We start from the raw sequence: 23831 nt of genomic DNA on the forward strand, positions 1-23831 counted from the left end.
CGACCACACCCACTGCCAGAGGGAAAAGTGTCAATGTCCCAACACCAGAAAGGAATGAAGGCGTCTCCACACTGTCTGTATTCATCTTTAATATACCGTATGTCATATGTCTTGCTGCTGAACACAACATAAGAAATTACTAGATAACAACCACAACTTATTCGTATCCAGGCCTGATGCGCCCCACTGCTCACGGCTACAAACATATCAGAGCGATCAGTCATCAGGTGGTGGTACTTGTATTGGGTAAGATCCAGTTAAGGTGTAGCTGCTTTTGGTGATGTTTGATCTTTTCTAAACAAACCGCATGATAAATTAAAGTATCACAATCAAGCATAAACATCCATTTCTGAAAAGTGTGGCCAATGTGGAAGTGCCCTAAAAGTTAATTATTTCAAATGGCCACAGGGAGCCACACCAAGAAGTTTATGAGAACATGACTCTACTTCTCCCTTGATTTATTAACCTACTGAACCTTTTCCTGATGAGTTAATGATCTCAATCGCTAGTTTCAAATCTTATTCAATATAGCATTATGTGGATTTTGTCTATTTAGAATAAAACAGCCAACACGCTAAACTCCAGGCTTTGAAACTGTAGAGCACAAACCAATGGGCGACGTCATGGTGACTAAGTCCACTTCCTATAAGCAGTCTTTGTTCACAATGGACTTTGTAAAGCAAACAGAGAACTATTTTCAGAAAAGATGGATGGGGAGGATATCACTGTTGTTTTGTTTAGAAAAGTAACAAGGGGCTGGATACATTAGTTATTTTTCAGTTTTTGTCAGCATTGCGAGATAAGGCATTTGGCCTTGGCAGAGGTCTTTCCAAATTCCAGTCTATTTTATTACATTCCTCTGGACATCTTACTTGATGCTGTTTGGGCTTTTATAATGATTTTACTTGTATTTAAAAGTCAAAAAGTCAAATTTTGAAAAACAAAACAATAAAAAAGATGAATTTATTTTATAACTCTAATAAGAAACAACAACATGTATTTTGTGCACAGAGAAACAGAGCCTTCAGATATGGGCCACATGGGGGATTTTTGTGAACTTTGCCCAAATCATCCTGACTTGTACTGACATCCTTCTCTATGTAAACAACTATGATGCAACTATTCCTGTCACACCCCAAATGTGACTGTTTTCACAAAAGAACAGATTTCCTAACTATTATTTTTGTACACTTTAGCACTCAAAGCAAACAGGCTTATGAATAGTGTTACTGGAAATAAAGTCATAGTTTGAGATAAAAGAGCAATAACACTGGCCTTGGACTGAAGCTGTGGAAAAGAACACTGGGTTTGTGTTCATGACCCAGAGGCATTACAAATCTGGCTGTACAGATTAGAGTTTCTTCAGTTTGGGAATTCCTGTACTCTGGGTTGTGTTGAATAGTCTGCACTCTGCTGATTGTATAACCAGTGTTTTCCAATGGATCAGACAAGAGGACCATATTCTGAGAAGCACATCGTGAAGGTACTGTAAACCACACATTTATTATTTATGATGCTACAATGATATCGACAAATGGACAGTGTTATATGTCAGTTACCTTAAAACTGTCTCTGAGTTTATCTACACTACAATTTGTATTTCTGTTATCCCTTTCCAATTGATAGCAATACATAAATTCCTACTGTCACCACTCACTAACTCATGAACTAACGTCTGTTCATTAGAGTATATCAGTTTGCTCTACATAATCAATGTAGAGCAAACTGAATTGAGCTAACAGTTTTCCTGTTTTCGGTGTACAGATGGATTTGGTTGCAGTTCTGTCTTCTTTTGCATTGTTGGTCGTCCTTATATGTCCTGTATGGTAGGTGTACACACAACTGTCCTAACATCTTACTGCAATAGTATCGCTTGTAGTAATGTATTAATAGTGGAAACAATGTCTCTCTTCTCCACACTATCAACATTCCTGGGAACCAAGAATGCAGCTTAAAAAAAAAAAAAAGGATTAATACTTTTCTGTTCATTCTCAAGCGACAAATACAAGATGAATATTGTTTTATATTGTCCATGTCTTTCTCTATTAGCTGTCAGCATGTTGACTGCAGGTGGGGGTCTTATGGAGAGTGGTCAGAGTGTGATGGCTGCTCCAGGACAAAGGTACTTTAAACCACAAATCCTTTGTATAGGTTTTCATTTCAGTGCCTATACAAAATGCAGACTGGGGTTACATAAATAAAGATGGCTGCTATTGCTCATTAGCAAGATTTGTGTTGCAGAAAACCTTGGATTAACTTAATGTGAACTATTTGTGCAGATTTATAATTTATCCTAGTAAGCATATCCACTGTGATAAAATTACGTAATATTTGTTGCAACATATTATTGATTTAACCTGGCATGACTTTCTGAACTTGGGGGAAGGCTCTCAATTCATGTTGTGTGGTAGGTTATGCAAATAGGGTCCCTCAAAATTTTGAAAAACATAATTGTATGTTTATATATGTTTTAATCAAAAAGTGTCTGCTTCCATGTCGAAAAAACACAATAGTGACTCTGAAAAAAGCTTCACGGCAATAAGTTGCAAAACATTGGGAAATAAAGTGATTATTTCAAGTTAATGTTTTTTTCCTCTCTTAGGTGCGGACCCGCCCTGTGGAGGTGTACGCCCAATTTGGGGGTGCGCCATGTTCAGGAGAAGCCACACAAGCACAGCCATGTGTCTCAAAGAAAGGATGTCCCCTGGCAACAGGCTGTGGAGACCGGTTCTGCTGTACCTCTGGTATGTTGTGTATTTAGCTAAATGTGGAAGTGACTCTAACCTGCATTTTTTAATTGGCCTATGGGGGACCACTTCACGGATTACAAAAAAGTCAGATGCTTCTACCTCATACTTGCCAACCCTCCCGATTTTCGCGGGAGACTCCCGATTTCATTGCCCTCTCCCGGTTTCCTCCCGGGGGCATATTTCTCCCGCATTTCTCCCGATTTCTGACTAAATCCGATTTACTCAGGACTGTTTCCACCCGGACTTTAATTCAGCTACACCATTGTTTGGTTTCCATGGTAGCGCGTCTCTTTAGTAGCGCGTGAAACTGAAATTCTGAGAGGGTGAGGCAGATAGTCAAAGAAAACAGAACAAGAATCAACAACTCTACCCTCTGCTCACTCCTTTCCTATAATACAGGTCCAGCCCACACATTTGCTCCATCAAGACAAGACCAGACAGTGCACTTACAACTACCACAAGCATGTTAATGTTAATCTAATACAGCTCCGGCGATCCACTAGCACCCCCCCCCTCCCCCCCCCCCCCCCCCCCGCGGTGGTTTTGAAATGCTCCCTATGTCTGAGGTCCCAAGGTTTGCAAGTACCTTGATTTTTACATCACTGATTGTTTACCTAATCAAATCTGAAAAGTGCAGTCAATGTATAAGTGCTCTAAATATGCATTCTTTCAAAGAGCCAACAGGGGGCGCCTTAAAAGGGCAGATTTGATAGAAGTTGACAGAATGACTCAATGTATCTCTTGTTTTATTACTACACTGAACATGTTTCTAAGTCTCATTCAATAAAGAATGCTTGGGTATCTTGTTATTTATGGTTTGCTACCACATCTTCTTCATGTTTTTATCTTAGAACTTTATCCCCTTCATAGTATGTTTTTTTATTTCATAAAACCCCAAAACAAATTTCAGTTAACAAAACATTACCATTAATTTAAATTTGCCCAGGAATGCTAATCTTTTGGTTAGGCTTTGCTCATACCAGATTGTCTCAGTTGTTGCAATACTTTCTTACACTTTCTTATATTCAGCAAGACTTTACCAATATTATAATAGAGGTAGCTTTTCAAATGTGTTTTCTAAATTATGTATTGTAGAATAAATTGTCTTTACTGAAAACATTAAACAACGCAGGTCAGTGTATCAGCCAGTCTCTGGTGTGCAACGGAGACCAGGACTGTGAGGATGGTCTGGATGAGAGGAACTGTGATGGAGACAACAGCCAGTACTCATGTGACCTCGACAAAACGCCTCCAAACTCCGGCGTCACAGGCAGAGGGTGAGTAGGTTCAACTCCAACAACATGAGTGTGATATAGGCTTGTAATCGTCATATTTGGGGTGAAATTGTTGCCTATACATTGGCTCCGAACATTGGGGTCTTAACGTCCACAAGGGATCGCAAACGTTTCCCGGGGAGTTTCATTTGTTTCTGTTGAAACACATCACTTAATCCAAGGTGGTCAGTGTACTTCAAAAAACAAAGTGTCGCTTAAAAAAAGGGTTAGAACCACAGATCTACTTAATAAGAGTTCTTTAATTCGTTTTTTGTGTCATTCTTTACAGGTACAACGTGTTAACAGGCAAACTGAGAGCAGGTGTGATCAACACTCTGAGCTTCGGAGGGCAGTGCAGGAAGGTGTTCAGTGGGGACCATCAAGACTCTTTCCGACTGTCACAGAACATCCTCAGGTACAACTTTGAGGTGAGTGTTTATGTTCACAGATAAGGAGCCAATATGATATGATTTAGTATTGCACTGTGAATTAATAATTGAATGTGTCTTTTATCATCCAACTGAAGTAAACATTCTATACCGGTGTATTATAACAACCTATAGAACACTCTACAGGAAAAGGGAAAACCCCAAAAAGCATAATGGGCCCCTCTAACTGATGTAGATGATTAGTTTGTACCTGCTGTATATACAGTTAGGTAGTTTTATCTAAGGCAATTAATCACATTCTATAGGATCATCAGATTTGTCTTGTCATAAATCCCTAAGGACTAGCAGCTAGCATGGCAAACAATATGGCACAATAAGCTTTCAGCAGCTACGCTAATGAAACCAAACGCTGAACTCTGTTTGTGCTGCAGGTGACTGTAGAAAATGAAAACAGCGATGAATCCTACGAGAGCTCCTGGTCCTACATCCAGCACATCCAGGCCAACGCCTTGGTGGGACACGACCGTCGTAGTTTCCACAAAGAGCTCACTGACAATAAGGTAATGACAAAACGTATTTAGAGTGAAACCATTGATATGGCTCTTCTTGGACTTTGTGACTAGTTGCTTTAAACCTATTATTCACCTATTATGCAAAATCCACTTCTTCATGTCTCTTCTACATCAACATGTGTCCCCTCTGTGTAAAGAGACTCTGAAAGTTTCAGGAAAAAAAGATTCTCTCTCTTTTTGATCCATTTCTATAAAAACCTGTCTGAAAACAAGCCGATCAGATTTTGGCCACTTTATGATGTCATAACGATTTGTTGGCTTGTGTAACCATTAGCCATTCAGCAACCAAGGTAACCCCCGCCCACCTTATCACCTGAATCTCCTCCTAGAGCACCATTGAGTTCTTTGTAACCAAATGTCTCTCAGAGGGGCGTGGGGAGGGGCTCCTTATTTTCATCTAAAGTAACAGACAGAGAATCAGCACTTTGGAAACAGGGCTGAAACAGAGGGGATTATGGGATGCTGTAATGATCTGTTTGGTGTTTGGAGCCAAACACTTCAGAGACATGTTTTGTATATATCTGAGACCTATAATATATTGATGAAAAACAGCATAATAGGGGACCTTTAAAGGTGTATGTAGAAGTATACAAATAATGACTTCTTGGTGTTTTGGTGTCAATCGTCCAGGCCTACAGACTTATAATCCTGAAGAATAAAGTGGAGCTGGCCCAGTTCCAAAACTCTGCGCCTCAGTATCTGACTCTGGCTGAAGGTTTCTGGAAGGCCCTGTCCTCGCTGCCGTACACGTATGACTACTCTGCTTACCGCCAGCTGTTTGAGATATACGGCACACATTACCTTTCTGAGGGCAAACTCGGAGGCGAATACCAAGCCTTGTTGGAGTTAGACCGTCAGGCACTCGATTCAACAAGTAAGAGCTTTGATAAGAATTAAACCCTCACTTTTGAGAGTGCCTTATCTAGAAGTCTTGATGCAGAATATCATGGACTTTTGGAATTTGTTTTCTTGTTTGTGTAAAGGTACAACAAATATAGACTACCAGAGGTGTTGGAGAAAGGTGAAACGCCGCTTCTTTAGAAAGAAAGTCACGACAACCTGTGAAAAACTGACAAAATCTTTATCCTCCAGTCATGGTAAGTAACAGAACATCCTTATTTAAAGGTTTGCCCTGAAGTGTCAAAGAACACAGTTATGCAAATGTTTTTTGTCAAGTTGGACTGAAATCTCTTTTGCCTTTTGCCTTCAGGAAACAAAGTAAACAACATGCCCATCAAGGTCAAAGTGTTTGGGGGAGATACGGCTTTGACGGGCGCTTTGTCTTTCCTGGATCTTGATAACCCAGAAGCTAACGGAGAAATCTATGACAACTGGGCCTCGTCTGTCAAAGACTTCCCTGAAGTCATAGACATGAAGGTATACAGTGAGCTGGTTCACAGCTGGTTGTCAGCTGTCATCTGGATGTTTATTAATTATTGTTTGATTAGTTGATCGAGCTTAACTAACCCTTCACCAAATCCCACCCCCCTTTGATTATGTTGCTGCTCCTATCCATTTTGTAATTTCAGCATGGCGCGTTTGCAATTTAAGTAGAAAATACTGGCAGGATTAACATTCAAATTTGATATACGTTTTTCTTTAATTAATGAGCATGCTCTGTCAAAAAAGACAAAAACAACTTTTCCTTTTCTAACAGGATAACTACTATTAGTCCAGCTTATTTAAAACCATATTTGGACTTGAATATCAATAGCACTCTTTTAAACCAGTTGAGTCTTCCCCTGTTGGCCATTAGAGAGAATGCAGTTTTAACAAACGATGCATTGGCTTTAGTTTTCAGAATCAGGGGTTGCCCCGTGGTTTGTACATTATCTGTGTATAAATGTTTTCTATACTTGCACAGTTGTAAAGTGTACACTTGTTTTCCAGCTGCGTCCTCTGTATGAGCTGGTGAAGGAAGTGCAGTGTGCAGGTTTAAAGAAAGTCCACCTGAAAAGAGCCTTAGAGGAGTACCTGTCGGAGGAGCATCCCTGTCACTGCAGGCCCTGCCAGAACAACGGGAAGCCGCTGCTGACGGGGTCCGAGTGTCACTGTGCCTGCCGGCCGGGAACATCGGGCCACGCCTGTGAACAGGGAGCTGTGATTGGTGAACAACCAGGTACACAGAACTTGGAATTAGTTTGGGATGAAAATGATACATCCAGATTCAATGAAGATCAAATGTCACAAGATACATGTCACTGATAGCATTATCATAGAAACAATAGTGACAAAAAGCACTTCTAAATCGAAACATAATCTTTCAAAGGTTGCATAAGAACAAACATCCATGAACATTTGTCATTTTCATTCTTACAATACAAAAAGCTTACAGGAAAGCAAAACAACTTTCTAAACTAAAGAAAAGTTAAAATTCTCAAATGTAATCAGTGATCATACTTTGAAGTGGGGTTACGAGTTTAAGAGCAAAAAGCCTCACCAGTAACTGGAAGATTTAATAGCATTGTAAAGAAAGTGCTTAGAAAATCCTGAGATTACAAAAATGTAATCCAGATTCAAAGTTCAAATACGTCCAACCCACTTTCCTTTATTGTCTTCAAACAGCAAGTTATTTCTATAAGATCTATCCGGAAAAAAAGGTTAAAAATGTACGTTTATGTTACCATGCAGTCCAGTCAATGAAAGAACGGCAAAGATGATGTTTATTTTTTCCCTCAGGTGTGATCGATGGCAGCTGGACCTGCTGGTCTTCCTGGGGAACCTGCTTTGGAAGTAAAAAGACAAGGACCCGAAGATGCGAAAACCCCGCCCCCAGGAATGGCCAGCACTGCATCGGAGAGTGGTCGGAAGTGAAGCCTTGTGAGGAGCCAGACATCCGGTACTTACAGTAAGTTTATGCACAGGAACTTGTGGGAAACAGGGTGTATGTATCCCAAATATATGACCCCAAAGCAAACCCATAGATTTTCTCACTTGCTTTTCATAATATAACAGAAGATGTAATGTATTTAATGATGTATTGATTATACACATACAGTAGAAGTGGTTTATTAAAGGTACAATGTGTAAGAATACTTGTCAACCCTCCCGATTTTCGCGGGAGACTCCCGATTTCATTGCCCTCTCCCGGTTTCCTCCCGGGGTCATATTTCTCCCGCATTTCTCCCGATTTCTGACAAAATCAAATTTACACACGACTGTTTCCACTCGGACTTTAATACAGCTACACCATTGTTTGGTTTCCATGGTAACACGTCTCTTTAGCAGCGCGCGCAACCCAAAGTCTGAGAGGGTGAGGCAGATATTCACAGAAAACAGAACAAGAATCGACAACTACTCTCTGCTCACTCCTTTCCAAGGACGGTGCTACAGGCCGCAAGGCAGTGCACTTACACATACAATAAGCATGTTAAAGTTAATCTAACAGCTCCGGCGATCCACTAGCACACCCCCCCCCCCCCAATTTTGCATTTTGAAATGCTCCCGATTTCTGAGGTCTAAAGGTCGGCAAGTATGTGTAAAATATGCCATAATATTGCGTTGGTGAACTCCAGTTCGAATCCCGCCTCGGCCGCCACTGCGTCAGGCCGTTGTGTCCTTGGGCAAGACACTTTACCCGCATTTGCTCCTGTGGGTAATGTCCACAGTAATGACTCTTACATGTCTAATATGTGTAATGTGTATTTGTAAAGCGCTTTGAGCACCTGTAAAAGCGCTCTAATAAAAAAAATGTAATGCATTATTATTTTATTATTAATATACATTATCAAAAGAACATTATCAACAAGTGGAGAGCGTACATTTTGGATGTTATGTCAAAGATGTCTATGTCTTCTTAACATATCTACTTAAGTTAGCATGATAAGATAGCTAACTTGCACTAGCCTGTCCTCTCTTGTTTTCCCATGTATTCCTCAAGAGGTGATAGTGAGGCACTGTAGAGCCAGTCTACACATTAAATACCCTAATTATACAATACAATTCGCAAAAGGTGGTGTCAGTGTTTTAATTCTCACTGTAAACCTTTTGTGTGCAGGACGATGGAGCCTCAGTGCTTCGGTCTCCCAGTGACTCCACCAAAGACATGTGGAGCGCCTCCAAACCTCAGGAACGGATATATTGAGGTGGGTTTGCTTGATTGATGCCGTTTATAAAGGTTGTTCCAGTTACTGTATTATAAATACACTGGAGTTTTATTTTCTCAGAATCCCAGGGACTTTTACCTGGTTGGAAACACGGTGCAATACTCCTGCATTGATGGTTATTACCTTATTGGAGGCGCTGTGGCTCAATGCACTGAAACCCAGAAGTGGAGGACAGAATCGCCGGTTTGTAAAAGTACGTCTTTCACTCTGTCAGGGAGGTTATGTATCTGGCTTTATTATTAGTTTATTAGCGATATATCTCAGGAACGACTTTACTTTAAACGATTCAATAAAGAAAGTTGGGATTTTGTAGGCACCAAATCCAAATCCATCTGATAGTTACTGAGATGTGTTTCAAGGCCCTAAACCCCAGATTAACTCAAAAGGGCAGCCTCATTGCCATAGTCCTTTTAGCTAGTGCTTACTAACTCAACCAAAATTGAGTATTTTTGTCATGGTTACTGTACCATTAGACAGTCAGCATTTTTGTATGTCACTCCTTTTTTATTTTTACGCAAATGTGGATTAAGATGAAGATTAAAAATGTCTAAAGATTTTCTACGTGTCCCTTTTATGCACCTCTAGAAATCCCAGTGCTGTGTTATGTCCTCAGTTCTTCTTGGTAAACGTTCCCCTCCTCCCATCTCAGGTGCCACATGTGGGTTTCCTCTACTCAACAGTGACATCATAGCCACCCCTATCGAGGCAGCCTATCAGATTGGACATAGAGTGTCCCTGTCCTGTCCTGTGGGGTCGGTGCTGGACACGGAGGAGGTGTCAGAGATCATGTGCAGTCCCAGTCTGCAGTGGTCTCCTTCACCGGCCAGGGCTCATTGTAAAGCAGGTACATTGCATTAACTCTCAGGTTCAATGTGAAAGTGTAAATATATCTGTTTGCTAGCAGCTTTTGCCCCTGGGAGCATAAATACAATGAAATAATTATGTTTTACTGCAACCCTGATCTGTTTTGAAGCAACATTTTAATGTATTTGGAATGGAATTGTGCATGTCAGTCAAATATTGAATCCAGTTTACCTCTACCTCCTCAGTGCTCTCAGGTCCCACTCTTCCACCTGGCCTGAAATGTAAGCCTTGGGAGAACATAGGAAAAACTGAGTGTGTGTGTAAAATGCCATCTCAGTGCTCGTAAGTATTATTTTTGATAATCATATTATTGTCATGCACAGGGAAAGGCTTTTTTTTAGAACTACGTAGAAAATATATGTAACGATTGTTTTCCTCTATTGCCCACTTTAGGACTTCTCTGCAGCTGTGTGCCAGACTCGGTTCAAGCCGAACCCGAGTACTCAGTCTTTGTCAGCTCGGAGCGCTGCGCTGTTTGGGGCGGAGCTTCGAGTTAGCGACAGACTGTGACGGGCCACAAGAGCTGTCCCTGTCCTGTGAGGACTGCAAACCGGGGACAGTTTGTCAGGGTGAGTAAATCCTATTTATTACACCTTGGAGCTTATTGTCGTTGTTTTGACATGGATATTAATATGGTACTAATCTGTACATCAAGTTTGTTGGGACAATACATCAAAAATGGGTTCAGGACAATGACTACATATTTAAAAAAAAAACATACTTTAACTGAAGAAGAAAACATTGGCCCTGAAAAGTTGCACTGAAAAATCTGAAAGTCACTCATTTAAAAAGAAATTGCATAAAGAAAAAGTCGGAAAATTGTTACGGATAAAATGCCATCCGATTATTCTAAAGGCCCATTATCCTGAACGTCAATAGTGTGAAAGATAATCATTTTGGACTAAAAGATTATTTGATCGGCAGCCTAAAAACTATTGTTGGATTGGGGCCATGGCTCCAAAAATCCAAACTCTTATGCATTAGCCAAATAGTTTCTAATTAGCATAATTGAACATTAGCAACATCTCATGAATACTATGTCATTGAATCACTAAGTAGGTCTGTAAACTGTCATGGATGTTGGGTAATAATTTACCATTCACCATCATTTTCTGCCAAATAAGTCAAACCTGCGAGTTTATGACTCAATTGGCTGACTGGGTGTTCTTTTGCTCAGTTATTAGCGATGTGATTTCCTGATTTCAGGAAGCGATAGGAATAATGTTCAAAAGATTAATTTAATTATTTAACATGTGGTGTAACTGCATCATTATATAATTGTTTGTTTTTTCAATTCTAGAATCAAAATGCGTGTGTCAGAACGTGTCAGACTGCCCGACAGACTCCGCCCCCCTTTGCACCAAAACCAGTGATGACAGCGTTGCCAAGACGATGACTGAATGTGAGGTGGGGGCCAGACGCTGTGCTAATGAGCAGGTCCATGTTGTCGGTCTCGAGGCTTGTCCAGAATAAAAATGGCTGAGCTCTCTCACTCTGTACATAAAGGAGGGACATGTTGTTTTCAATTAATTGTAAATAGAATTTCTTTTTTTTATAACACTTGAATTATATAAATCATGTGCCTTTTTGTATTTTCATTTGCATACACATATTTACATAAGCTTATTTTCTAAACCTAAGAGAAAATCTTCAATCATAAAATCAATCAAATAAAAATACTTCGACTACGTTTTTGGTCTCTTGGCTTTGTTTTATTATATAAAGACTTATGAACCAAACTCTTTTGCCAATTATTAGTTATGAATCAAAAGTTATGATAACAAATAACGTGTTAATGAATCATTTCAATACATTTTAGATCTCTAAATGTACCTTTGTTTTTAAGACCCTACAGTTATGGAAGTCTGTGTTTTTCAAAAGTATGTTGGACCAGTGGAAAGAAGAAAATATTAGAGAAAAATGTGTCTTTAGAGTGAAATTATTCAAGTTCAATCCAAAAGAACTCAAGAGTTTTCAAAAATAATTATGAAAGCATAGTGATAGCTTATTACTTACTAACATTACAATTGATACAGTTATATTTCCCAACACATATGAAATCAGACAAGTAAGATTCCGACCCAGGGACTTGTTTCCATTCACAACTTTAATGCGCATTTTGAAGTATCGCATAAGAAAAGCTGTATGAAAGCCTCAAATACGCTTTATGCCTTGGCCAGAGTTGATATGTGCAAATGGATATGGAAAGGCCTTTGCATTGAATATTAAGCATGGACCTAATTACTATAACACATTGGATTCTAGGAAACACTATACTATTATATGAGATAAACCATTGTGAATGTGAACTTGGAACTATAACATTTTAAAATAACCGTTGTCAATCTAAAATGAAGGCAGATTCTGCAACTGCACGGCTTGTTTCGCCACAACTTTTTTCAGAAATACATTTTTGTTAACTTTTTCCTTACAGGAGAACAGTTCCAAACAAGTCAAAATGTAGTCACCTTTCTAATCTGAGGGAGTACAATGGAGGAGACGCTGTTGGCATGTTCCCTCACCAAACATTTCCATGGTAACGCAAGTTCAACCAATCAGAGATGTCGTTTTTACACAATCATTCTACTTGACATAAGGTTGATATCATAAACTTCTGGATTTTATGGAAGCACCATCTTGGATTCATTGACCTTTAAAAAAACAAATCTTCTATTAAAAATATACTTAGAATGATTACTTCCATAATTTACAATTGTTCTCAATTTAGCAACATTATTTGCTTTCCATTTGGAGCAGTTAGGTGTGCCTTTGATAAGGGTTAGGGTTGGTTGGAGTTACTTACTCTTGATCTTTGAACCCAAGTATACTTGCTTGCCATTCCAGTTGTATAAGTGTATGAGTAACATAATAACATTGTGCAAGATATGCTTATGACAATACAGTCAGATGTTTAGATGGATTCATAGAAAAGCACATGAAGGATCATCTGGACTCACAGACGCCTTCATTGAGAATCTCAAACTGGTAGTTGATGCATTTGAGGGCGGCCATGGAGCACAGGTCCATGCTGCGAGTCATCTGGGTCCGGGTCAGCTTCACACAGAACATGTTGGCTTCACCTCTGGGGCAGTCCCGAGCAGCTTTGCAGGCACACTTCTTCAATGCTGGGAACAGACGAGAGTTAACGTTTTTTTTTAACGATATAAATGTGAAAACCACTTTGATGAATGAAGAATCCATGCTGAAACACTATGAGTGACTGCAAGCTAACAATAAAACTTAAAAAATGATGAAGCAATTCTAGTGAGTTTATCTCAAAGTGTAAAGGAACATTTGATTATTTTTACACCGTTTTTGCCATTACTGTATTTGGTCAGTAATGGTAATTAAAAAACATCTGCTGGATACACTCTGAAAACATGAGCACAACCAAAACAAGACAAATGTTCACAAAACATATTACAGCTTAAGGGTTTGCTTCCGTGAGCAGAGACGGAAACTATGACAACATACTGTATGTTCGTCAACAACCTTTTTTTCCATGACTATGACAAGACGAGGACGATTCGGCACAGATTTTCATTAAACGCCAACTCTTAGTATATCAAAATTCAATATAGTTCATGAAAAAGACAACTAATGCCGGTACTAAATGCAGTAAAAAAGACTTGACTAAAATGTCTCTTTATGTTCATCACTAAAAAAAGAAAAATGCAGAGACTTTTAGTAGAATAAAACTAGCCTGAAAAAAAACTGTTTGACTTATTGCGATAAAAATGAACAAATACACAAAATTAACAGTCCCTTTATTCGTAGGCTGGCTAAAATTACTTTATTGAACCTCAGTTGGTCGTCTCACACTGGTAAGGTTTAATCATCATAACACATCAGAATAAAAAGAAAATAGCATTTAAAAACAAAGTAATAGATCTGTCTAAATCATTTATTCGAATCAATGCAAAATCTTAATGTAAAATGTTTTGTGTCCGACCAACTCACCAGAGCAGGTCTCCCATTCGTAACACGTGTCGAGGTTACAGGGCTCCTGAGCCGAGCTCTTGGAGGACATGTTGGCTCTGAAGTTGGCCCACTCCAGTTTAGCTGCATCCACCTCGTCACATGACCCCTCGCTGACGAAGAAGAGCGGATCGCTGTGGCAACGACCGGCATGGAAGGAGCAGAGGGACATCGCCACGGTAACACCGAGGTCAATGTTCAGGATACACAGAGTCTCGGGTTGTGAACTGCACACACACGCACACACACACACACACACACACACACACACACACACACACACACACACACACACACACACACACACACACACACACACACACACACACACACACACACACACACACACACACACACACACAGATTTTTGTTATATGAAATGCGCAAATAAAATCGTAGAAATACAATATTTGTATATATTTGTTTTATGCACCACAATGGATTAAATGCAACTAAATGTGATTCACATAAGGATAAATACATTTATAAAAAGAAATATAAAGAACATTGAATAATATTTGATAAATATGTACAATAACAAAGTGACATTGATTTTATTGAAAACAATTAATGAATAATGAATAAATAAGAGTAACTTGAAATATAGATAGAATGATAGAATAATGATTGAGCAAAACGTACAGGCAGCTCTCTCTTTGAATGCAGACACATTTAGAGTTCTGCAGTTTCTCTCCTGGCCCGCACCGACTCTCAGGAACAAACGGTTCCTCTGCAAACAGGAAGTACACAGAAACCAGATTTTAGCTGTCTCATTCATGCATAGTATTTTACACACAAAACCCGAGCCCCATTTGGGTCTGTCTTATTTAGTTTGCGGGACACAGTCCTGGATATTTCCCACGTATGGGAGTAAGGGAACACAGCTGCGTGCTACTCAGAGGCGGGGAACCAGATGTGAGTTTTCCAAACCAACCAGCTACTCCTTATCTGTGAAGCGTGACAGTGCGCACGAAAGATACTCGCCATGATTGACGGCCGGCACAGCCCTTTATTATTATATTGTCTAAACGGCATCATGTAAGTTGCGCTGACAGGCGACACAGAGGTCCACACACAGTGTACCCCCCCGTTGACAGTTCACGAGTGCGTCCATAGTGTCTCCCGCCCCCGTCCACCCAGTAAAAAAATCCCCACTACACCACTGGAAAACAATGATGATAAAGCAAAATTCTCATGCAGGACGGTTTTCACTAAGCGTAGCAGAAGTTATGGTTTCCCGGCCATTGAAGAGCTTACAAAGATTGTGCTTTAATGGAAGTGTTTTCAAACTTAATATTTATCTAGCTTCTCGTTACGGCAGTTTTCATAAAAATCCAAACTCTTTTTAAGTTATGTGGTCTGACAACACGTCTTACGGACCAGTTTTAATTGAATCACAGTGCTAAAACTCTGGATAACGTTTCAGATGAACAGAAGAAAGACAATAAATTCAGTAATTTTGTCCATAAGGGACATGTTGACTTGAACTCTTGCTACATTTTTAGTTGCAAAAACTTCAAATAAATAATAATCATGATATACATGGATTAAGATTCAGAAATATGTTTGTATCTAACACACACAATCTTTTATTATTATTATTATATTATATTAGACTGACGCATTGCAAAAAACATGGGAATCTCTCTTTCTTTCAGCTTCTTTGTGAGAACCCTGCATTAAAAGCAGGGCCGGCCCTGATTAAAAGCATTGGTTCAGGAAGTTTTGTTTCTACATTTGCATGACTCTGGGATCTCAAAAAGAGTAATCTACTGTACCATCTGAGCAGCGTAGGTCAGCAGGTAGGGGAGGCTCCCAGATGAGGCTGTCGCTGCATTTGTAAAAGCCAGATGGCATCGGTCTCAGGCGCGACTCGTCACAGTTCAGTCCAACTGATTCCCCCACTCTGTACTGCTCTTTGGTGGGGAACAGCGTCATGCCTTCAGGGGTCTCAGGAGGAAGGCACAGTTTCCCTGAGAATCACGATTTGAAATCAATGTGACACACTGGAGCAGAAATATTACAGTCCTCGCGTGTATCGAGAATGACCTGTCAGGAATGTGTGGATGTATGATTACCAATTTACAACGTTTCATGTGAGAAGGCAAACTTACTGATGCATCTTCCTTTTGGTTGTTGCCACGTGCCATCAGGAAGACAGTTGATGAACTGAAAGCCCTCCAGTTCAAAGCCAGTGAAGCACTGGAACTCCTCATCCTCACCAAAGTCATAATACTGTTTCGCTTTCTGTCAGAGGAGGCAGTTATTTGTATTAAGTTACATGGTTAGCCACCAATATAGGAGCTTTGATCTGAGCAGCTGCTTCAATGTGCGCTAGATGTCACAATGCTGACCCTTTCTAGGACTAAATTAGTGGAAAGTGTAGTGTAAGTGTTACCCTGAGGAAACTGTTGGTGGGCCTCTGTGGCCTCAGACAGCCCTCCACACCAGGTGGCAGCGTGTCCTTCCAGCCTATAGTGAAGTCGTCATCATTGTCACACGTGACCTGTCTGGACACAAAAACATGGAACATGCAATAAATCCTAAATGATACACTTATGTAAAAAGAGAAAATACAAGCTTGACTACAACCTAATTGTGTTAATGTAAGTTGAAATGTCTGCAGCAACATATATGGTGTATAAATCAGCATTCAAAGTGTGCTTATAAGATTGTGTAGAGAAACAATCTTAACAACATCAAAATGATCTTACTTTAACATTTGATTTCAATCAGTGAGATTTTATGGTGATTTATTTATTTTTAGTTAGTCACATAATAGGAATTCTGGATGCATAAAGGGGTCTTTGGGGGTAATGTTTTATTTAAATGGTTATTTAGGTAGTCAACTAACAACACCTAAAGCACCAGAGACATACATTTTGGTTAAAATTTGGAATATAATAATCTTCTTGAGTTTTAAACTACTGGGGTCAAATTGAGGTCACCATGCCATGTTGAGTTAACTTTACTCCATGGGATCTGATGCTAGCTGTCTAACTTTCCTTGACTTTTCAATAATGTCTCAACACATTCAAACCAAACTGTTTTTCCTACTTTTCAAAGATGGAGATGTGACACGGGTCCTCGTGTTTGTCAGGGCCCTTGCAGGGTTGGCCTCCTCTGAGGGGGGCGGGGTTATCGCACCGTCTCGTCCGATGTCTTTTCATCATCGCTCCACAACGACTCCACGGCCCCCAGCAGCTCCAGTAACCATCCACCACCTCTGTGGAGAAAATCAATCCGTACCAAAACATAACCAAACCTAGTTTAAAAGGAACTGTGTTTTAGCTTAAACGTCTAAAGTACTACCCTACAGACTGCAGTGTTCTTCACATGATCTCACACATAAGATCAAACTCATGAATTTGCAAGTCAGGGAGGTAAACACATACATTTATACTATGAGAGAGGTAAAACAAAGGCTGTGTGTTGTTCATAATTAAATGAAAAAAGATCACTTTCAGATTCTGGACCATTTGGATTAATTTTGATTGTATGGAGTTGTGTTATGCTTGCAGCTGCAACATTAGACTGTGATTTTCTTACAACACTAATTGAAGCCCTTGACTTTCATCCTAACAGCCACACTTTCTGAGGCTCATGGTTATTCTCACCGTACCAAAGCGAAGGGAAAGACAGCATTTCCTAGAAGCAATGTCTACCTTATTCAAATTCAAGATCATGAAAAGAAAAATGTTGAACAATACTTTGCTGTCTTGTATTTTCTTGTTCATCCGGACGTTGTGTCCTGCTGTACCTGAAGTAATGTCCGGAGCTCGTTTTTCACAGTTTGTGCCAAAAGTGCCGGTTTGGCAAACACACTTGCACTCTGTCCCGGAGAGAACCGCCCTGCCGTTGTTGGGGCACGGAGAGCACTTGCAGGTATCAAACTCGTCCATGTACTGCAGCAGGGCCTTCCTCAGGTTTCTCCTCTTCGTGGCGGCACAAGGGATCCCCCGAACCAGATCTATGATGGGAAGCACCTGGACGAATGCAGACAGACAACTCAGAGTCTATGCATTACATCAATGCACACAATGTAGGCTACAACAATATCTGTTTTTTGTATTACTGCCGATTTTGATTCCATAGTTTATTCCATCTTATTCCATTCCATTGCAATGTAAATATATATTTGACCATATTTTGTATATTTTTCTAGTTCTCTACCTGTGTTTTGAATTCTTGTTTTACTTTTATGTATGCACCACGACACCAAGTCAAATTCCTCGTACGTGTAAACTTGGTAATAAACCTGTTTCTGATTCTGAGACAAGAAGGCAACATCAGCTTTTTGTAGAATTGAGTTGTTTTGTCATTTTGAATTTCAGTGGTATTTGATTACTTTGTATTCAACCACAGCAGGGTTGTCCAGAACAGACTTTGCCCAGTTCTTAAAGACCGTTGAGTCCGGGGCGGGGCGCTCCCTCTCCCAGGCCAGAGCCGCGGCCTCTCCAGCTCGACCTCCTTTCGCCATGGAGAAAGACTTCTCTGCTGCCTTAATGTACGAGCCTAGACCAAAAGGAACACGGTGAAGGTCAGATCAGAACGCAATGAAAAGCAGACTTAGGAATCAAGAAAGTGCTTTACAAGATGAAAGCCATTAAGAGCATTAAGATAATAAAACTTGAGGAACATGAATAAAAGTTACAGTTCAGTGTGAGATACGAGTATATCTTAATATGTATAAATGACCCAATATGTATATATGTTCCCTTTAATTAATCTCTTATTTCATTTTTATTTTTTATCATTTTTATTTTTATCTTTGATTTGATCTTTAATTGTATTAATCTGTGTGAATATGTGCTGTCCTGTTTTTCATTCTTACCCTGTTGCTGTTAAACTACTGAATTTCCCCACGGGGATTAATAAAGGTCCATCTTATCTTATCCATTAAAAGAAGCGGCAAAAAGAAAAGTGTTCAGCCTGGATTTCAAAGCAGTCAGAGTTGCAGCGGACCTGCATGTTTCTGGGAGCTTGTCCCAGATATTTGGAGCATAAGAACTGAACGCTGCTTCTCCATGTTTAGTTCTGGTTCTAGAAAGTGGGCTGTCTGTCAGTATCAGTAACACACCTTGATATTTCTCCGTCATCCTGTCGTCGGAGCACCGGGTTACACTGCTGTGTTCTGAGTAGAGGATGATGGTCCAGGTGGACTCTCGGCCCAGACAGCTTTTGATGTGCTCTTCTGTTTCACCTGGAGATGATGAGCAACATGACGCAGAAACAAAGAAATCAAAACACTGTAGCACTGTAAGCGTAGTCTTTTACATTTAGATATTAAAGCTTCGCAACTTTTTTCTCAGTTCTTTTTATAGCTTCACGAGATATGACTTTTATATTTTGTACACAATGGTAGTGAGTATTGGTACAGTTATTCAACTAAAAGTACATTGCAAGGCCCATTTTAGTAATGAAACAATTATGTATTCTCTTTTCACTTCATTTCTCCTTTGATGGAAATTCAAAACAAATGCAAAATCAATCTTAAAACCTGTTCCATCGTATCTGTGTATTTGGAAGTTAACTTTAACATTCTTACATGGAAATCCTTTCAATTGGGGTTACATTTAACTGGCCTTTTTGAAAATGTGTTAATACATACTGTATTTGACATACAGTAACACAACATCAGTTAGATATCAAGTTGGAAATGATGTATACCTTCCAAGCAGCATCAGAAACAGTCTGGACTTTAGCCCAGGGTGTAATTCCGGATTTGACCACCTGGTTGTGCTATAATACCTGAAGTGGTGATCTCCTCTCGGCTGTACTGGTACAACAGGTCATATTGGCCTCCCAGTTTCCCTGAGCTGTAGTAGTGTGTGCCGAAACGCTGGAAGATGTCCCTGTAGAGAGCGTAACTGTAGTCCAGAGGAAGAGCGTGGAGGAACCGGAGGAAAGGCAGGGACAGGACGAGGTCCCCCGGGTCCCTCACCTTGAACGTGGATACAGGAAGAACCTGGTGCACTCTGTAAAACTTGGAGTCCTACGGAAGGAAATATAGGACATAAAACAGGAAAAATGGAAATGCATGCATGTGTAGAGATTCGTATATCTATATATATATATATGTGTGTGTTGTGTGTGTGTATACATGTGTGCACGTATGTACATTGTGGGGACCATGAGACCATGTGATCTAAGGACACTTTTTGAAAAACGGGGACATTTTCACCGGGCATCACTTTTTTTATTTCTAGGATGGTGTTAAGGGATGAGTTAATGCATCACATTCATAAATCTTCTCACAATTATATTGCTAACATGTGTTTGTTGTTGTTTGAGTCACTCACCGTTGTCTTTGAAGCTTCAAAAGCTTCCTTGTTAGAGCTGCTATGGGACATAGATCTTCCACTGAAGTAAAAGATGGGGAAGAAAAAGTTGTTTCGACTTTGTTGGTTGGGAGTAGAGGAGTCTGACGATGTCTTATGGACAGACTCGGTGTGCAGCGGCTCGGGCGCAATGCTGAAGTCCTCCAGCTGTCCGACCTTTACAACCAGAACGTTTGTAAATCAAAGTCTAAAATAATAAAGACAGTAACAAAATAGCTGAACCAATTTCAAATTGTAACGTTGAAGCCTATATGTGTAGGATTGCAAATCCCTATCCATAGCTGCTCTTCCACACATATTACAGCAGATGGAAATAATGACACTGAATGTGTTGATCCAGTTTTACTTGAGATAGTCAGATTGTCGTCATATTTGTTCCTTCAAAAAAGGTATAATGCAGTTTAGCACTTTAAGAGCCAAGCTTCCATTTGGGTTCCATCATTATTATTGTGTCGACTTTTCTGTCACTATGTTTCTGGTTTAGGACATTCTAGCAGAAACAGGCGGAAACAGATGCCACTGAGATGTGGGTGGTGAGGGCTTGAAACCAATAGTTATTGCAATTAATAATTATTAATAGTACCTTAATTTCAAAACTTTCAAAGTTATGAGGGACGCGGTGGTAAAGAAATGTGGTCGGAGGTCTCTTGATGATGCAACTTCCTCCCATAAACATGTTGTCCAGTACCGCTGCCCTGCGCTCTTCTGCCAGAGCATCAAACCTACACAAACAAATCAGTAGGAAGTCAAACCTCATGGAATCTGTTTTGTGCAATTAGCACCAAATTCCATTGGCTGCCCAAAATGATTGGTCGATAACAGATGTATAAAGAATTTGCAGAGCAAGAAACTGAAGCATGTAATATATGCTTACGTTAGAGTTAAGTATTGTTTGTTGTATGTGATATCTTAAACAGTTTAAATAAAACATTTCAATAGTTTATTGTTCGCTAACATTTGTATTAAAAATATATAAATTGTATACATTATGTAAACAACATTTACAAGCATTTGAATAAATATAATTGTGTTTCGGTCTTTGCAGCAGTGGTACAGGACTTTTGATGAAGCAGTGCAAGTTGTACTAATAGAAATTCTGTGTTGTAAGAAATGCCAGAAGAGCACTTGACAGAAAGGAATGTATTTATGAACACAGCTGAAAGAAATGTTAGGAAAACTGTAAACTCAGCAGTGACTTTCTGACCATCAGCTCACCCATCCCCCACCAGGTCAGCGCCGGGGGCCACTCTCTTCTCCGCTGGACACACAATTTTGAGGTCGCCACAGTCCCTCTCATCCGAGTTATCTCCACAGTCGTTCTGCCTGTTGCACGTTAACGTGGAGTTTATGCAGCGTCCTGTGGAGGTTTTGAAGAAGATACCATTTTGTTTTTGTTTTTATCTGTGTCTGTGATTAGAAAGAAATTAATAACACCAAGAAACTTCCCTGGCTGATTATATATATATATATATATATATATATTGATGAACAAAGACAAGCATTTTTGTATTACAATGTTTTACAAATGAGACTAATGTTATTAAAGATGTGCTTATTTGCATACATTTACAGAACAGATCATAGAAAACATTTTATTGTATTCCTTTTTCATTCTGTTTACATATTGGAGTCAAATGAATTGACAGAGGGAATGTTTGAACACCGCACATGTACAAAAAAAAGAAACACATTTTGGCATTCAAGTTCTACAGAAACAATTGTAATATAGATGGAAAAAATTGCTGGAAAATGTGTAGTATGATATAGAAGTAGGGATTTATTAAGTATGAGAAATAAAAAAAGGACTTTAAGAACAAAAATATTTGTTTGGAAAGGGGTTAACTTGAGATGAATTAACAGTAGGGTGAAAGTAGGCTTTTTATGGAAACGAAATAGCCTCAAAAAAGTGTGCTTTTTCCAGTTTGTTGTTTCTTCAATCAGCTAGGAAAATTAGCATTAAAAAACATTAAAACATAACAAATGTACCACATTGGAAGATTGTACATGTGTGATGTTTTGCGTTGCTTCTTTTACACACCAGTCAAAGTCTAATTACCATTATCGCACTTGAAGTCTTCTCTGCAGTCAACGGGGGGTAGCTTGCACTCAGTGGAGGGGTAACAGGGCCTCTCCTCCGTCAGCTGCACGCTGCAGGCCGATCCACCAAACTGGGACGGCCTCTGGACCGACCGCGTCCGAAACTGTGGTAACAACATGTGAGAAATACTGGTTAAGATTTGTATTTATTCAATTTAAATGTACACTTTAAAGGTCACCTATTATGCAAAATCCCCTTTCATGTCTTTTATACATCAACACGTGTCCCCTCTGTGGAAAGAGATTCTGAAAGTTTCAGGAAAAAAAGATTCTCTCTCTTTTTGTCCTGATCCATTTCTATAAAAACCTGTTTGAAAATGAGCTGATCAGATTTTGGCCACTTCATGATGTCATAACGATTTGTTGGCTTGTGTAACCATTAGCCAATCACCAACCAAGGTAACCCCCCCCCACCCCCCCCACACACCTTATCACCTGAATCTCCTCCTAGAGCACCATTGTGTTCTTTTTAACCAAATATCTCTCAGAGGGGCGTGGGGAGGGGCTCCTTATTTTCATCTAAACTAACAGAAAGAGAATCAGCACTTTGGAAACAGGGCTGAAACAGATGGGATTATGGGTAATGCTGCAATGACCTGTTTGGTGTTTCGAGCCAAACACTTCAGAAACATGTTTGTATATATCTGAGACCTTTAATTAAGTAGTGAAAAACAGTATAATATGGGGACCTTTAAAGTTTTAATCAATGACTAAGTAATCGATAAGGTCTAACGGCTGTTTCTTGGTTTTTAAATATCTTAGGTACTTTAATAAACCATGAAACCTACAGTATGAGCTTCATATCACAATTCACAGAAAAGTCTCAACCCTTTCTTTAACGATACACCCGTTTGTCCTCAAGCACCATCTAAAGACATTATTTTGCGCCCAAAAGCTAAAACAAATGTTCAATTTTAATTTCATTGTCATTTATTCAATACCTTTTTAAAACAACGGCAACCTTTCATTATGTCGACAAGATGTGTTGGTGCTTGAAATGGGCTAACCAAAGTCTTAGCTTCACAAAAGTAGTGTCACATACCTATACAATATACAGGAATGATTCCTTAATCCAGAATTGAGTTAGCATTTTAGCACTTTTGGTTCCCTCGTCTCAAAATCAATGTGTTTTTAATGTTTTTGGTTCTTGCCTGTTTCTGGGCGCAGGGCGAGCAGTCGGACCACGTCCCAAACTCCGTCAGCAGGCAGTTGATCGGACAGCTCTGCTCGTTACAAGCTCTCTTGTCTTGTTTCTCACACAGCTGACTGCAGCTATTCTTCCAGTAATAATCATCGTTATAATTAATGTTCCTGTCAAACATAAAACACAGAAAAAGAAACATAAAAAAATCTGTTTTACATGCAGCAGATGTTGGCATCATACAGTATGAACCAGGCATTTGTATTTCACAATCCTAACTGAAATCAGCAGAGGAAAGAAAGAAATTGTTTTTCACATT

The 23831-nt window shown here is 39.6% G+C and overlaps 2 protein-coding genes across 2 annotated transcripts in view; one reads left to right on the plus strand and one right to left on the minus strand.

Annotated features, from left to right (window-relative positions):
- The first annotated feature begins 1180 nt into the window (after window positions 1–1180).
- LOC307025235 (complement component C7) lies at window positions 1181–11647 on the plus strand. Its single transcript, XM_079659871.1, has 18 exons — window positions 1181–1483; window positions 1765–1826; window positions 2050–2122; window positions 2603–2744; window positions 3883–4027; window positions 4314–4452; window positions 4845–4973; window positions 5616–5859; window positions 5969–6082; window positions 6196–6362; window positions 6876–7104; window positions 7665–7833; window positions 8983–9070; window positions 9152–9284; window positions 9741–9935; window positions 10141–10237; window positions 10349–10524; window positions 11256–11647. Exons 1-18 carry the CDS (start codon window positions 1439–1441, stop codon window positions 11426–11428), a joined length of 2520 nt encoding a protein of 839 aa, XP_079515997.1. The 5' UTR covers window positions 1181–1438; the 3' UTR covers window positions 11429–11647.
- Window positions 11648–12044: 397 nt separating this feature from the next.
- c6.2 (complement component 6, duplicate 2) overlaps window positions 12045–23831 on the minus strand; it is a gene marked incomplete at its 5' end in the record, with an annotated part of 12187 nt that continues 400 nt past the window's right edge. Inside the window, 16 exons of the mRNA XM_079659970.1 lie at window positions 12045–13080; window positions 13916–14160; window positions 14576–14663; window positions 15712–15906; window positions 16048–16180; window positions 16332–16443; window positions 16991–17159; window positions 17694–17919; window positions 18282–18448; window positions 19014–19136; window positions 19685–19928; window positions 20236–20430; window positions 20858–20996; window positions 21490–21631; window positions 22331–22475; window positions 23523–23682. Coding sequence (XP_079516096.1) covers window positions 12899–13080; window positions 13916–14160; window positions 14576–14663; window positions 15712–15906; window positions 16048–16180; window positions 16332–16443; window positions 16991–17159; window positions 17694–17919; window positions 18282–18448; window positions 19014–19136; window positions 19685–19928; window positions 20236–20430; window positions 20858–20996; window positions 21490–21631; window positions 22331–22475; window positions 23523–23682 — 2665 coding nt within the window. The 3' untranslated portion in view covers window positions 12045–12898. The remainder of the gene's footprint in view (window positions 13081–13915; window positions 14161–14575; window positions 14664–15711; window positions 15907–16047; window positions 16181–16331; window positions 16444–16990; window positions 17160–17693; window positions 17920–18281; window positions 18449–19013; window positions 19137–19684; window positions 19929–20235; window positions 20431–20857; window positions 20997–21489; window positions 21632–22330; window positions 22476–23522; window positions 23683–23831) is intronic.

The sequence above is a fragment of the Notothenia rossii genome (genome assembly GCF_949606895.1).
Source record: "Notothenia rossii genome assembly, chromosome: 11".
Taxonomy (NCBI): domain Eukaryota; kingdom Metazoa; phylum Chordata; class Actinopteri; order Perciformes; family Nototheniidae; genus Notothenia; species Notothenia rossii.